Source organism: Bos taurus, chromosome 22, assembly GCF_002263795.3.
Source record: "Bos taurus isolate L1 Dominette 01449 registration number 42190680 breed Hereford chromosome 22, ARS-UCD2.0, whole genome shotgun sequence".
NCBI lineage: Eukaryota > Metazoa > Chordata > Mammalia > Artiodactyla > Bovidae > Bos > Bos taurus.
The window spans coordinates 43394634-43411497 of NC_037349.1; the positions used below are offsets into that span (position 1 = coordinate 43394634).

The 16864-nt window shown below is 37.3% G+C and overlaps 1 protein-coding gene across 34 annotated transcripts in view; it reads right to left on the reverse strand.

The window, feature by feature from the left end:
• The window catches only part of SLMAP (sarcolemma associated protein), a 152048-nt gene that overhangs the window by 73587 nt on the left and 61597 nt on the right, over nucleotides 1-16864 (reverse strand). For 21 of the 34 annotated variants that reach the window (XM_059880060.1, XM_010817801.3, XM_010817803.3 and 18 more), the window contains exon 3: nucleotides 12286-12433. In XM_059880060.1, coding sequence (XP_059736043.1) covers nucleotides 12286-12433 — 148 coding nt within the window. Of the gene's footprint in view, nucleotides 1-12279; nucleotides 12434-16864 lie in introns of all 34 variants that reach the window. The other 13 variants (XM_010817802.3, XM_010817800.3, XM_010817793.3 and 10 more) reach the window with 1 other exon arrangement.

Here is a 16864-nt window from a genome sequence, read left to right on the forward strand (position 1 = left end):
AGTCCTGAATATTCATTGGAAGGACTGATGCTGAAGCTGAAACTCCAATACTTTGGCCACCTGATGCGAAGAACTGACTCATTTGAAAAGACCCTGTTGCTGGGAATGATTGTAAGCAGGAGGAGAAGGGGATGACAGGATGAGATGGTTGGATGGGATCACCGACTCACTGATCATGAGTCTGAGTAAGCTCTGGGAGTTGGTGATGGACAGGGAAGCCTGGTGTACTGCAGTTCATGGGTCGCTGAGTCAGACACGACTGAGCGACTAAACTGAACTGATAGCATCATTTCCTAAAATAGAGTGCTAGCAGGTATACAAAAAAGGATTTGGGGGTCAGAAAAGTTTGGAAAATACTTGGTTAAGAGACACTGAAAGAGTTTTTATCTTTTTAAACCACAGTCTTTCTCAGAGCTTAGTAGATTTTGTGTCCATATGAAGAAACTACTTTGGAAAATGCTGCTGTAAAGCCTTCTATGAAGCACTTTAAAACAAATTGTCCTCTCAAAATTCATCCAGAAACATTATTACTGTCATATTGCCATGAATCAAAGACAAAATTAATGATAAGACACAATTTTAGAGTTTTTTGGGCAGGGTAATGTGGCTGCAGGAAGACTGCCATGCTAAATGTACACATGTATTGTAAGCTAAAGGCAAACTTTCAGAAATGCTAAAACCTGCAAAGCAGATGTGGTGAGGAAAACAAGGTGCATGCAAGAGAAAAATCCACAATTGCCTGCTGTAATTACAATATTTTATTACAAATTAGAATTAAGACTATACAACCTACCATTACATGAGTTCTTTCTCTTTTATACAGATTATTTTGCTTTTGAGTTATTATATTTACTTTATGATATACAATCAGCTCTTTCTATTACCTCTTCACACATACACTACTTAAAGGACCAACGTTGACTTTGATAAGTTTAAAGACTCTTTATAATACTTGATTGGGAGACTGAAACTCCTGGGGTATACTGGAGTCTGGTTCTATCTCCTTTTCTGCATTGAGTAGGAAGGTCAATACTATACTCCACTGGAGTGGTTTGAAGGATCACTTGAAATGATCAGCAGTAATAGGAAGTAAAAGCTCAAAAAACATTAAAAAACAAACAAACAAACAAATGAGCAGTGTTAACATTTCCAGGTTGGGAAATTATTCATCTAATTGCCATGTGACTGCAACCTAAGATGAAAGTTACCAAATGCTCATTCTGGTACTTTTTGCTACATAAAGCTTCTGATTCCCAGACTTTTTTTTTTAAAGGTTAAAAAAGAGATAGAGCTAGACAAGTACTTATCAGATTAAAAAATATATTTTTTTTAATTTTAAAAACTGAAGTATAGTTGAGTTAAAATGTTGTCTTAATTTCTGGTGTATAGCAAAGTGATTTAGCTATACAATTATATACATATTCTTTTTCATATTCTTTTCCATTATAGTTTATTATAGGGTATCAAATATAGTACTGCAATATAATATGACCTTGTTGTCTATTTCATACACAGTAATTTGTATCTGCTAATCCCAAACTCCTAATTTATCCCTGCAACATCCCTTTTCCCTTTTGGTAACCAAAGTTTTTCTGTGAGTCTGTTTCTGTTTCATAAATTCATTTGTGTCATATTTTATTTTTTTAATATAAATTTATTTAATTGGAGGCTTTATTACTTTACAATATTGTAGTGGTGTGTCATAGTTTAGATTCCACATACAAGTGGTACCATGTGATATTTGTCTTTCTCTAACTTCGCCTCATATGATAATCTCTAGTCCATCCATGTTACTGAAAATGGCAGGATTTAATTCCTTTTCATGACTGAGTAGTATTCCACTGTGTATATATACCACATCTTTATTCATCTGCAAATGGTCATTTAAGACAGCTTCCAAGCCTTGGCTATTGTAAATAGTGTTGCTATGAACACTGGTATGCATATATATTTTCAAATTATAACTTTTATCCAGATATAAATTGGAGTGGGATTGCTACATCCATATGACAACTGATTTTTTTAAGGAACTGTCATACTGTTTTCCATACTAGCTGCACAGATTTATATTCCCGTCAACAGTGTAGCAAAGTTCCCTTTTCTCCATACCCTCTCTAGCATTGGTTATTTATAAACTTTATAATGATGACCATTCTGACCACTGTAAGAGTTGTTTGCTTTTTTATAATTGATTTGTATGAACTGTTTGTATATCTTGGAAATTAAGCCCTTGTCGGTAGAATCACTTGTAAATATTTTCTCCCAGTAATAGGCTGCCCTTCCTTTTGTTTATGGTTTTCTTTGCTGTGCAAAAACTTGTAAGTTTGATAAGATTTCACCTGTTTATTTTGCTTTTATTTTTGCTTTTGCTATTGCCTTGGGAGACTGACCTAAAAAAAACTGGTACAATTTATGTCAGAGAATGTTTTGTCCATTTTCTTTTCTAGGAGTTTTATGGTGACATCTTGTATTTAAGCCTTCGTCATTTGGAGTTTATTTTTATGTATGGTGGAGGATGTGTTCTAACTTCATTGATTTACATGTGGCTGTCCAGCTTTCCAACAACCTTTGCAGAAGAGACTGTCTTAAAATAAACTTTTTTTTTGAATTGATATTCTATCACCCTCTCTTCATCTATCAGCTTGAGTTCAGTGATTAAAAAAAAAAAAAGAAGAAAATTCTCTTTTACTATTTATTTATCTCAGGTATAATTTCTATAGTAAAGATAGCACAAATGCTTTCTTCTTTCTCTTTATCTACCTGTTTTCAGAATGAGAAATAAGTTCCAGAGGTGACCAAATCTTTTTCTTTTTTAATATTGTAAGTTTATGGATTTAAATATATTGGATCTATTTCAATTTACTGCTTTATTTATTGTTTGATGCTCAAATTGACTAATCTTTGATCAGTCAGAATTCCATGTTAATTCTTGAGTTTTTCTAACACAACCTTAGCAATCTTAGATAGTTCCACTGCTTTCTGATGTGACAAAAATCTTATAAATCCAATTTATACATTTCCTGCCTGTACTGCTGATCCTGTTCTTGATGCCAACTGCCTTGTTGTTCACACTGTTCGCTGAACCCAGGGTTCAGCCTCTTAGCTCTAGAAGAGGCTGGAAGAAGGCACGAGGAGCCATAGGAACTGCAGACACATTTCTTCTCTCCCGGCTGGCATCGTGGCCTTAACACAGCCTTTCTCCTGGCTGATGCAGTAGCCATAGCAGCAGCCATAACATAATCATAATGTAGCCATAATGTAGCCATAACGTAACCTCATATAACATAACTGTGATATCACTCCAATGAAGCCCCAGTGCAGGGGGAGCCAGCGTTTTCATGGTGAAGCTAACACAGGCATACCACACAAAGTAGCCCGTGACCAAGTGGGTACCTCACGATGCACATGTGCACTGCTACAAGTGATCTCAGCTGTTACACAGCCATGCAGTCACTGTTTACAGAACACGGGGTGAGAGGGAGTGAGAGCGTGGGGTGAGACAGCCTGACTGGCACCATCGTGTTAATTTCCCACACTGCCCTGGACTGAGAGTCAGCTATCTCTCCCAGGAATCCTGTTCAACCTATTTATTTGCTGGGAGGAATCCTTCTTATAGGCATGTGGATTAATTTGCTACTTTATTTCTATAGCATACTTGGGAGTGATATTGCTTGTTTATTTTTTGACTTGGTTTGTTCTTTGGCTTTATCTGTTCACTCAATACTCAATGAAAACCTGCTGGCTACAAATGAGTACACTGGGAATGATGGGAAAAACCAAGAGGACTATGACCAACTTCCTTGCCCTTGAGCAGATTTCAATTTATAATAGTTTGTAGAGAAAACTAGAAGTATCTAACAACAAAGGGGAAAAAATTCATAAATGCTACAAGGCACTGATGGAATCTGAAATGGACAAGGGCAGAAGAAGGATTTATGAAGAGGGTAAAGAAAAAATAGAATTTCAAAAGCTGGAAACAAAAGGAAAGGCAGAATGGCATGAGCAAAGAAAAAGAAAACAAGAAGGATGTGAGAATTGAACAACTAAGACGGGCACCTGGAGAAGAAATATATTTCAAGAATCTTTAGGGTCCAGTCCCATGCTAAGCACACTATATATGCTAACTATTTATGATAAACCAGATAAATAGTTATTTTTATGTTCCATTTTACAGCTGAAGCAACTTAAATCAAAGAAGCTAAGGTAACCTGCTTGAGACCTCATCTATGGCAAATGGCAGCGCTAGGATTCAAACAAATTTTTTCTTCCTCTTACCTCTAAGTAACACTGTTTAACATATATTAAGGGAAGTAATGGAAAAAATCAAAAGGTTGAATTGAGTCCACATTTTTGAGGGCCTCAAGTGTACAGTTAAGCATTTCAGATTTTCTTCTACAGCATGACACAGCCACTTAAGACTTCTAAAAGCAGGATAATGACACCAATAAAGCTGTAACAGAAGAATATTCTGGAGGCAGTGGGTTGGGAGAATATGGTGGCCAGAAGTGGACAGCTACTGTAACACTCTAGGTTGGCATCTAGAAAAACAAGTAGAAGCAGGGAAAGGAGTCAAATGTCTAGATGACAAGTGCTGAAGGTAAAGAAGAGATGGGATTCAGAATAGATACCAATATTCGGTTTACAAAATGAATGAGCAAAAAGTGAAACTGGGAAGTTATTATAATGCTCTGGTTTGAAGGCAGAAATTAAGCTTTGTATGGAGCAATTATAAGGTGAAAGAAGGACATTTAAGAGGAAACAACCAAGCAAGAAGCTGGAAATACATGGACAGAGCCAGTACATATAGCTTCACAGCAGACATACATGAGTAGGGAGTCTCAGGACTTGAGGACAAAGGAAAGCAGATAAAATAGTTGCCAGAAACTTAATGGAGCAGAGTTCTTAAACCTAGCTGCCCAAAAGAACAACCCAAAGCTTTTTAGAATAGGTATGTTGAGGCCCCACACCTAACAAGTCTCCTTCTTAGGGCTGAAGGGTGGGATCCACATGTCTATAGCTTTACCAAGCTCTGCAGGTAATTCTGGTGCATACACTGGGTTGAGAAGACATTTTTTAAATGAACAAAAGAAGACTGCCATGACATCAGAAAGATTCAGTCAATCTGGCACATTCTTTGTTGACTCACCTTTGTGTTTTCCCTAGAAGCTGTAAAGTGGAAGTGTGTAAAGCTTACGGTGAAAGTTTCCAAGAGCTAGAAACAAGCAAGACAGCACAGCCCCAAATCAAGGAGTAGTCTAGAAGCTGGTGAGTATGCCTCTGAAATGCCACTGGTGGGTTGCAAAGGACAGATGGGTAAAGAAGCCTGAGTAGAAGCTACTGAGAAAGAGAAGCAAACTAGATGGCCAAAAAAAAAAAAAAAAGGATGGTACAAATAATTGGCAAGGGTTTCAGTGATAATTAAAGCACCTGATTCTGAGTTAAGCACTTCATGTTCACTCTTTCAGTGTTCATTCACAGTGACTGCTGTGCCACAATGTGAACACTGAGTATCATACCACAAGCCTTCAGATGGTTAACAGTATCACGAATCCCACATTATAAGATGAGGAAATTAAAGCTTAGACAGGTTAAGAAGTAACTGAGTCATAACAGAATAAAAAGGGCAGCGAGTAACAAGAAGGTTGCCAATACCCCATTGTCATATAAGCCTCCAGATTAGGAGGAAGGCTAATAAAATCTCAGCTGAGATAAGGTGGTAGAGGGAACTCTTGTAAAATGGCAGATAAAGATTTATGACACATTTTAAAAATTTACTCAACCAATATGTGCCAGTTTAAGCAGGCAAGATTCTGCAATAAAGACAGCCATACTGCTTGTTCTTGTACAGCTTACAGGTCAGTGAAGGAAGCAAACATTTGGAGGGGATGAGCACACTGTGCAACAGGGACATGGAAGGGCACCTTGTCCAGCCTACAGAGGTTTATGGGGGAAGGAAAAAGTCATGTGCAAGGTTTGAAGGCCAGAAAAGACAAGATATACTGTGGGGAGTAAAAGTAATTCAGCGCAACTGCAGCAGAAAACAAAGGAAGATACCACTGACTTTACTCATAACAGACCCTTTGCTCACAGGGCCTTAACACAGGAACAGAAGTGGGTCAAATGGCACCTGGACTGAAGGGCTAACTGGAGTTAGTAATATATGTGAATTTTATAGGACTAAACGGTCCCAAGATCTGCAACAGAGGGTTACTATAATGTACGACCGAGAACTCATACCATCTGGGCAGTGTGTGGCCTTATGAACAGAGAAGTGGCCAGCAGGCAAGTTGTTAAGGCTCCCATTCCAGGAGGATCTGATAGGTTAGCTTTTTCTCTTTCTCCCTTCTCTCCCTCTCTCCCTGCCCACCCCTTCAATCTATTACAAAGTCATCCTATTTGTTGGCAATAACATCTTATATCTATAGGGCAGAGTATTACTAAAGTGCTGACCAATGGATCTTCTCCCTGAAGCCACACTACGCAGAAAGTGAAACATCAAAATCAGCTTATTTTGGAGAGACTGGAATAGAAGAGACACTAACATGAACTAATACATTTAGTCACACCACACTCATAGCATTTTTAACAAAAATACTGATTTATGTACACACACAAATATAAAAACATATATATATATGGCACATACCTTTTAAAAATTTCCTTTTACACATATATTGTTTTATACAAATGCACAATATGTCACGTTCTGTAGGGGTCTACTGCAGTTTTGCCAGCCTTGCCCTTTTTAACTGGTTCTTGGCTCCTTTACTCCCTCTCTCCAATCATACTCCAGAAAGATTCACACTAATGATTAGTATATATATGCATTCTTCTATGTTTTCCTCCCACGTTCATATAAGCATATAAAACACATATGTATACAGGCACATGTATAGGGACTGATGAGACTTTTTAAAAATAATGAAATTATGAAAAGTAATCCTTTCCTCACTTAATAATACATCTCACAGAAATCCCTGCAATTCATACAATCCTAATGTATTCTTTTTAATACCTGCATGAAGGGCAATTTAAAAATTATCCTTCCACTGTTTTTTATCCTATGCAGACTGATGAAAAAAATCCTTTTCATAGATCCACACACATTACTTTTTATCATTTCAATTTTCCAATTTTATATCCTTATTATAAATGTGTTCAAAAGCATTAGAGCGCAAACATTAGAGTCTCGTAGAGAAATGGAAATAAAAACAAAAATAAACAAATGGTGCCTAATTAAATTAAATTTACAAGCTTTTGCACAGCAAAGGAAACCATAAACAAAATGAAAAGACTGGGAGAAAATATTTGCTACATCCTGCATCTTGCTACAGACAAGGAGTTAGTTTCCAAAATATGTAAGCAGCTCATATAATTCAATGATAAAAAAACAAACTACCCAATCAAAAAATGGGCCAAAGACCTAAATAGACATTTCTCCAAAGAAGACATACAGGTGGCCAGTAGGCACATGAAGAGATTCTCAACACTGCTGGTTATTAAAGGAGTGCAAATCAAAGTAACAATGAGATATCAACTCCCATGGGTCAGAATGGACATCATTAAAAGTCCACAAATAATAATTGCTAAAGAGGGTGTGAGAAAAGGAAACCCTCCTACATTGTTGGTGGGAATGTAAACTGGTGCAGCCACTAGGCTAAACAACATGGAGATTTCTTTAAAAACTAAAAATGGAGTTATCATATGATCCTGCAATCCCACTCCTGAGCATATATCTGGAGAAAACCGTAAGATGTGGTATATATACATAATGAAAGACTGCTGCTGCTGCTGCGTCACTTCAGTCATGTCCAACTCTATGCGACCCCAGAGACGGCAGCCCACCAGGCTCCCCTGTTCCTGGGATTCTCCAGGCAAGAACACTGGAGTGGGTTGCCATTTCCTTCACCAATGCACGAAAGTGAAAAGTGAAAGGGAAGTCGCTCAGTTGTGTCCGACTCTCAGCGACCCCATGGACTGCAGCCTACCAGGCTCCTCTGTCCATGGGATTTTCCAGGCAAGAGTATTGGAGTGGGGTGCCAGTGCCTTCTCCGAAATGAAAGACTACTCAGTCATAAAAAAGAATGAAATAATGTCACTTGCAGCAACATCAATGGACCCACAGATTATCATACTAAGTGAAGTAAGTCAGATAAGAGAAAGACAAATATCATATACCACTTATATATGGAATCTTAAAAAATAATGTAAATGAACTCATTTACAAAGCAAAAACAGACTCATAGACATAGAAAACAAACTTATGGTTACCAAATGGGATAGCAAGGGGAAGTTGGGGGATGAATTAGGAGCTTGGGATTAATATATACACAGTACTATATAGAAAATAAACAACAAGGACCTATTGCATAGCACAGAGAACTATATTTAATATCTTAAATTTGCAATTTTCTTGAAATAATGTTTAAGGTTTATCTTTATTGATATACACAAACAGTTCATGTATTTTTATAGATGTGTAGCATTTTTGCTATTTTTCTTCTGTTTTAATTATAATTTTTTTTCATCCTATTTATTTACAGTTTTTACTAGGAACAACTCCTGAACTTGATCAACTGCCTTTTCAACATCCACTGGTTCTACAGTACCTATTTCTCAGCTTTATTTTGTGCATGATGTTGACATATTTCCCCAAAATTGAATTATTTTTGCATTCTTAGAGTAAATCCTACTTTTGTTTATTCTAGCTTCACTTCTGAATTTACTACTACCCTAACCAGAATTTTTTTATCTATTGTTCCAAATGAAATTACAGTTTTTTTTCTTTGTACTTTATCTGTATCAGAATTTGGCATTAATGAAAGGCTGCTGGCTTCTTTAAAAGATTTTCAGAGTTTCTCACCTTTACCTATATTGGATTATTTACACAACACTGGATTTATCTTTTTTTTAATAAGGCAAAATTCAACTCTGAATGCACGTTTCTAGTCAATTTTTAATAACTTTTTTAGTCTCTTAAAAAAATTAACTTGAAGGTTCTCTACATCTTGGGGTAATTTTGCCAGGAAAACATTAATTTACTCTATTTTTTTTTTGCCACAGTTTGGCATGTAACAGTCTCTAAGAATTCTTTTGGTATATCCCATATCTGTTTATATCTCCTTTCTCATTCCTTGTATTTTTTATATACAAGGAGTCAAGGCTTATGAACTACCTATTTTATTGTTTTGTTTTAAAGGACCAGCATTTGGGTTTGTTTACCCCTTCTACGGAGAAGGCGATGTAAATCCCATGGTCGGAGGAGCCTGGTGGGCTGCAGTCCCTGGGGTCGCAAAGAGTCGGACACGAGCGACTTCCCTTTCACTTTTCACTTTCATGCATCAGAGAAGGAAATGGCAACCCACTCCAGTGTTCTTGCCTGGAGAATCCCAGGGACGGGGGAGCCTGGTGGGCTGCCGTCTATGGGGTTACACAGAGTCGGACACGACTGATGTGACTTAGCCACTTAGCCACCCCTTCTAAATTTTTTTTGTTCATTTCATTAATTTCTGCTTTTCATTTTTCTACTTCCAAACTTCTTTTTTTTGTTCTTTTTCTAATTTCTTCTAAGTGCCAAGTTCCTTCATTGTCTTTCTTTTTTAATAATGGAAAATTTTAGATTGTAAGTTTTTATCTGAGTAAAGGATTTAACATATTTTTGTAGGAAAGTCTCCTTTCCTTTCCACATAGTTTGAAGTTCCTTTTTTGATTTCTTTGATCCACCAGATATCCGATAGTGTTGCACAATTTCAACAGGATTTTCCAACTGGTATAATGTTTAGCACAGAGCAACATCTTTTTTTTTTTTTTTAATTTTAAAGCATATGCTTAAATAGTAATACACAACTCATGACATAGCTGAATCCCAAGAGGCCATGCATAATGTAAGTCAACTTTTTCAAGCCAATTAAGTGCCAAAAGAAATAACATTTTAAATGATGAAGAAATTTGTCTTAATTTCCTTAAAGTTGGAATAAAAGATATGTAAATTTTCAAAGAAGCCTGTAAGAACTGATGTTGCTGAAATAATACTGTACTAACACTTAGTCTCAGTTTTCCTCTTAGCTTTCTACAGTATTTTCTAAAGTGTCCTACACAGCAAGATGGGGAAGAAAAGTGGAAATGAGTCTGGAGTTATCTACATTCAATCAATTACCCCCTTAGAGACCTGCACATATGTTAGCACGTTAAAAGCTCTGAGATGTCTTGCCTACCTTTGGTTAACTAAGCATTTCCTAAATGTATTTGATTACCTCATTCTTGTGCCAATTAACACCTCTTGATTCTCTTTGAGAAATGCAAGACAAGAAAATAGATATTCCTTGGAGAGAAAGACAATGTAATTAAATTCTGCCTTCTCTGGGTTATTCACAGCTGGGGTTCAGTAAATGTTTGCTGAATGACTCGGTAGCAGAGGAGATGTGATACAGCAACAGGAGTTGCTGTCAAAGTGTCCACTGCAGCTGTTCTCAGTATGGTTATACAGAAGTAGAGTTCTCTTAGTAAGAAGTACTCAATATTTTGCATCAAAATACAAATTTTCTTTTCTATTTTACAAATGTAAATGAAAATTCCTAAGACGCTGGCCCTGCACACATCCATGTATCAAAACCTAACACCCTGAGAAGGCCAACAAAACCCAACAAAAATAATACTGCAGTTGCAGTACGTAAATGTATACGCATACATACATACAGGGCTTCCCTGGTGGCTCAGACGGTAAAGAATCCGCCTGCAATGCGGAGGCCTGGGTTTGAGCCCTAGGTTGGGAAGATCCCCTGGAGAAGGGAATGACAATCCACTCCAGTATTCTTGCCTGGAGAATCCCCATGGACAGATGAGCCTGGTGGGCTACAGTCCATGGGGTCGCAAAGAGTTGGGCATGACAGAGCAACCAAGACACATATATTCACACACCATCATCACCATCTACCTGGATTCCCTCGTCTACTGTGCAAAATGTTAGAGGCTAACAACTTAGGGTATTCAGATCAGAGGATGCTCAGAGAAGCAAAAGGAAAAACTTGCCAATCATTCCACTGTGCATACTAAACTATGACAAGTGGGACTGCATACTTTTGGTTCCTATTTTTTTAGTTTTATGATTCAGTCATTATCATTTCAGTCATAAACTATACAGTGAACTAGGTAAGGCCAAAAAGCCTCAGAATTGTAAAAATAATCTAAATTTATTTAGCCACAGAACTTCTAATTTCAGAAACTGAGACATGAAATTTTACACTTGTAGTAGCTGCCTACAGAATTCTGATTTTGTTTGGGGCAACAATGAACGCACAACCAAAGGGATAAATCATAATTGATCTATGCTAGTCATGGATTTCCTGCTCTCCTTGGTCAGGTAACTTCCTTGCCAAGCTTCTCTGTAACTAGAGCTAAAGCTATATACATGACCCACCCACGTAGCCAGTGAGCAAAAGGAATCTGCTGGAAGGAGTCTATGAAAGATTGTTCTTTCAAACATAAAAAGAAAGTCACACTAGAAGGTACTTTGTCCCCATCTCATCTTTTTTGCCTAGAACACTGGTGTGGGGAAAATCATGCCTGGGGCTGAAGCCATCACCCTTAAACCATGAGGTGACAATTAAAAGCTTAAGAAACTAACACATAAAGGATAACAGACTGGGAGGACAGTAAGATCCTGGATTCTTTGATAACACTACAGAGCCAACTGAACGAAGTCTGAACCAACCTATTTCCAGGCTTATTGTTAATCAGTTAATAATAGATATCTTTATGGTTTGGGGCTTCCCTGGTGTCTCAGAAGGTAAGGAATCGAAAGTAAGGAATCTGCCCAGAATGCGGGAGACCCAGATTCAATCCCTGGGTCGGAAAGATCCCCTGGAGAAGGGAATGGCTACTGGCTCCAGTATTCTTGCCTGGATAACTCCATGGACAGAGAAGCCTGGCAGCGTACAGTCCACAGGGTCACAGAGTCGGACATGACTGAGTGACTAACGTTTTCACACTCATCCTTATGGTTTAAGCTCTTGTTGGTTGAATATAGTGTCACTTCAGCCAACTGCTTCTTAACTGACACAGCAGTGTCCTATGTTTTGGTACTGTAATAGAGATTATAAACTATTTAATATTTCAGAATTTAAGATTTTAGAAAAGCAATAGGAAAAGTGAGACATTCAACATTTCACTGCATGAAATGTCACAGTTAAATTGCTTTTACAAGCATGAAATGTTTTGTTAACATTAAACAATAGAATAAAAAATTTAACAAGACAAATAATAGGAAAAATCGATCCATACCCGTACCTTTCCGTGTGTTCTCCGTCACATCTACCCCAAACTGGATAATGTCACCGGAAAGAATTTCACATGGTGGACTTTCTTCAGAGCCTCGACTCAATCTCTGGCTATTTATAAAGGTACCATTACTACTTTTAGTGTCTTGAAGATAAAACTGCAAAAATAAAATTTAAAAAAAGAGCCAAAGATTAATAGTAATAATTTCAAACCTACTTTAAAAAAAAGTACTTCCAACTTTGCAAACTACTACAGGTGAATTTTCTCCCCCTATCAATTCAAATTGCTTATTTCAGCTATTTATTCCATTATATATAAAACCAGAACTTTAAAAGTGGGAGATTTAAAATCCACTGGGACAAAATGGTATATCACTTCAGAAAACAGTTTATAAGGTCCTCAAAATGTTAGAATGTAAAGCTAGCATATGACCCTTCAATTCCACTCTGAGGTATATACTGAAGAGAACTGAAAACACATGTCCTCACAAAAACTTGTACACAAATGTTCACAGCAGTATTATTCATTAGAGCCAAAAAAATGGAACCCAAATGTCCATCAACTGATGAATAGGAAAATAAAATGTAGTACATCCATATGAATTAATTATTTGGCAATAAAAAGTAATGAAGTACTGATTTATGTTATAACATGAATGAACTTTTAAACATTAAGCTAAGTAAAAGAAATCAGTCACAAAAGACATATGTAATTCAATTTATATGAAATATCCAGAATAAGCAAATCCACAGAGAGAAAAAGCACATTAGTGGTTGCAAGGGGTTGAGGTGTCAGGGCAGAGGAGGGGAGGGGTGGGGTGGGGTGAATAACTGCTAATGGGTGTAACGTTTCATTTTGGGGTGATTAAAAGGTTCTAAAGTTAGATAGTGGTGATGGTTGTACAACTCTCTGAATTGTTCATTTTAAAAGACTGAATTTATGGCATATAAATTATATCTCAATAAAACATCTTTTTAAAGATTATTATACAAAACTCTAATTTTATCTTCCTATCTCACTTTGACTTTGTAACTCTGCTGCTATAATTTCTGGGTTAAATCAAAGGAAGTGTTATTTACTCCACAGGCAAGGACAATTGGTAGTAGGTAACACCTGTATGAACAGCTATTAGTGAACTAACATACTTGGTATCAGGACCGACATGTCTTCAGTAAATTCTTTGTGATAAACAGATTGAAGACACGAGAAACTAAAATACTGGAATCAACTGTGAAGGTGTCACTTTCTAGCTCCACTAAACTTGCCTTTCATCACTTGGGTGATCCCCCGTCTCTACAAAGGGAAGGGACAGCAGGAGGCACAGGAAGCCTACCTATTTATCACCTATCTATCCCCAAAGAAATTATTAACAATTGGGATCACACACAACAGACTTACTAGGAAGAGAACAACCAATAAAAAAAGATGTACCTTTCTTTTTGCATTTTTCTACACTCTCCAGCCCTGCTTATTCTAGCAACACATTTTCACTGAATTCCTTCCTAAAGAAGAAAGGAAAGAAGAAAACTAATATTTATTAAAATACATGTTGTACCACCAGGCCCTCATTTAACCTTAATGTTAAAGCTATGATATAGATATTATTTCCATTTATATATGAGAAAAGTAGGGCACAGGCAAGTATCTTTCCAAAGGTCACAGAGCTATGGAAGACAGAAGCAAGGATTTATGTAACAGAATCAAAAGGGACATTTTTTCCCCCATTACTTCATACTGACCTTCATGTTTCATTTATCCTTCACTCCTCCCATAAAACCCTCTTCCAAAATGAAACACAACAAAAGAATAAGCGATTTGCAGAAAATATGAAAATGACATTTCTTTTCATTAATTCCTAGGCGACAATTTAAAGGCCACCAGGCTGGCTATAAATGACTTATTCTGTTTATAATTCAAGAGAGACCAACTGTTACTTTGGCTAGCAGTTTATATATTTAATTACAGGCCATTAGGAAAGAAAATTGTGTTGATATTTTACAAGTCCATTTGAAATTTAAAGGCTTAACATTTCACACCAGAGAGATAAGCATAGGCAACATGCTCAAGAAGGGACAATGATCCTCAAGATTTTTTCCACACTGGAACATACTCTTAAACATTGTATAAACCAACTTGTTTTTTTGTTTTTTTAATAGATATATTCTTGGGCAATGTGGCAATATCTGAATTCTGGTTTGGTCATTTTCAGTTGTATGTGCCTTGGCAAGCCATATAAGGGGATTATAGATTTACAGTGGTTTTCAAACTTCAAATTCTGATCCATTATTGTGTTACTAATGGATAAGATGGCTGGATAGCATCACTGACTCAGTGGACATGAATTTGAGCCAACTCTGGAAGATAGTGAAGGACAGGGAAGCCTGGTGTGCTGCAGTCCATGGGGTTGCAAAGAGTCAGACACAACTTAGGGATGGAACAACAATAATGTGTTACTAAGTCAATTTATTGGGCTGTGACTAGTGGTTTAAACAAAAAAAATTAAGAGAACAGAAGTAAGAATATATGAAATGAGGTTCAGTACTGTTTAGCAAGCTTTACTTGAAAAACAAAAAAATGTGTGTGTTTTTCTGTACACATTCGCACACATATATCTCAACACTTCATATTTGTAGCTCTTAACTCTAAAACCATAAATTTTCAAATTAAAAGAATTTAATCAATATTAACCCAGGTTCTTTACATTCTAACACGTCTATTATTATGTCCAAAGCATACCCATAGTACCTTTGACATCCAGTTAGCTTGAAAACACCATTTACATTAGTTGCTCACTGTTCCTCTGCTCTCAATCTGCTAACAGCTTCCAAACATCTTGTAATAAAGTTCAAAGTTCTTACCATTACAGCCAATAAAACCCCATATGACCTGGCTTGTGGTTCCCTCTCCGATCTCATTAACTCCCACTATTTTCCCCACCAACCTCCATTCATGCCCCAGAGCCTCTGCACTTGGGCATAGCTAGACAGCAATAGTTTACTTCCCTGCAGAAATATTTATATTGATTTACCCTTCTCCCCTTGGTGGTGTGAAAAATTGATATTAAAAATGTTTCTGCACCTTCAATGAAACAATCTGCCACTATTCAGTTTACACTGTACAAAAGCTATTCATTCTATTTATTATCAGGTTAGGTAGGTATAGAACTTCCCTTGTGGCTCAGTTGGTAAAGAATCCGCCTGCAATGTGGGAGACCTGGGTTCGATCCCTGGGTTGGGAAGATCCCCTGGGGAAGGGAAAGGCTACCCACTCCAGTATTCTGGCCTGGAGAATTCCATGGACTGTATAGTCCACAGGGTTGCAGAGTTTGATATGACTGAGCGACTTTCACACTTTCACTAGGTAGGTGTAAAAAAGTCAAGAGACTGGGAAGTGACTATGTTTGCAAGGGACTGGGAAGTGACGATGCTAACAGTCCCTGGATGTACTTCCCCTGGTAGGTATGTCAATTGGTCCTTTATCACTTTCCAACCAGAAATTACTTTCTCCTCTATGCTGATACCTTTTTCCATCAGGCTTTTTTTTTTTTTCCCCTCCCATTTTATTTTACTACGCTGGGAAAAAAAAATCCTATTGAAGCTTTAACCATCTTTATTTCCTAGTAGCCTAAGGAATGCCCAATCCGTCTCTAGTGTTTGCATTAGCCACTGGGCATTCACTTTGATGTTCAGCAGGTGTCTCAGGAGCTCTGAATTTATAAAACCCTCCATAGCTTGTGGCCAAAGTCCATCTCCCACTGTTTTCAAACAGGCTTTATCCTCAATTAACCCCATGCCTTCCCCTGAATTAAAGTTAAGCTCCCCCACATCAGGCATTGATGGCGATCATTAAACTGAAAGGCTGTCTTTGCCCTATCAGTCACTCTTTCCTGTTTCTCATTTATTATGATTACTTTCAAAGACACAAGCACAGCACTTCACAGGTTGCATAATTTGCTCTTTGGTCTTCAGAAAGTTTCTGCTGTTCATTCCGTAAGCAAACATGTTCTGTACCATTTGCAACTTCACCTCAATGTGTAAATGCTTTCATTTCCACTATAATGATAAACTGCTTCTTTCTAGCCTTCTCTAAGTTGACAGGTTTTCCAATATCCAACTACCAACAGATTTTTTAAGGTTTCAGAACGAAGCACAAACACAGGAGACAGGTCATCAGCGAGAGGCCAGAAATTCCAAGTCCATACAGGGAAATTTTAAAATATGAATGCAGAGTGGATCCTGGACTCTTGGTGGCAGATACTACACTACAGATTTTTTTAATGTACTTGAATCACCACCTAAAATCAAAAAGAGTGACTAAGACAGCAAAACCAAAATACCATGGAGAACATATACAACAAGTGGAAATTATCCATATGAAACTCAAAATAAAAGTGGGAAAAAGCATCAACAGTTACGAGACCTGCATGAAATCAGCATCTGTGCATGAGGATGCATACAGAAGCAATGGACAGTGGGCTTCCCTGGTAGCTCAGCTGGGAGAGAATCTGCCTGCAGTGCAGAAGCAATGGACATTTGAAGGACTTGAGTACCTCAGAATAGTCACTGTCTACTCACTGGATAATATGATA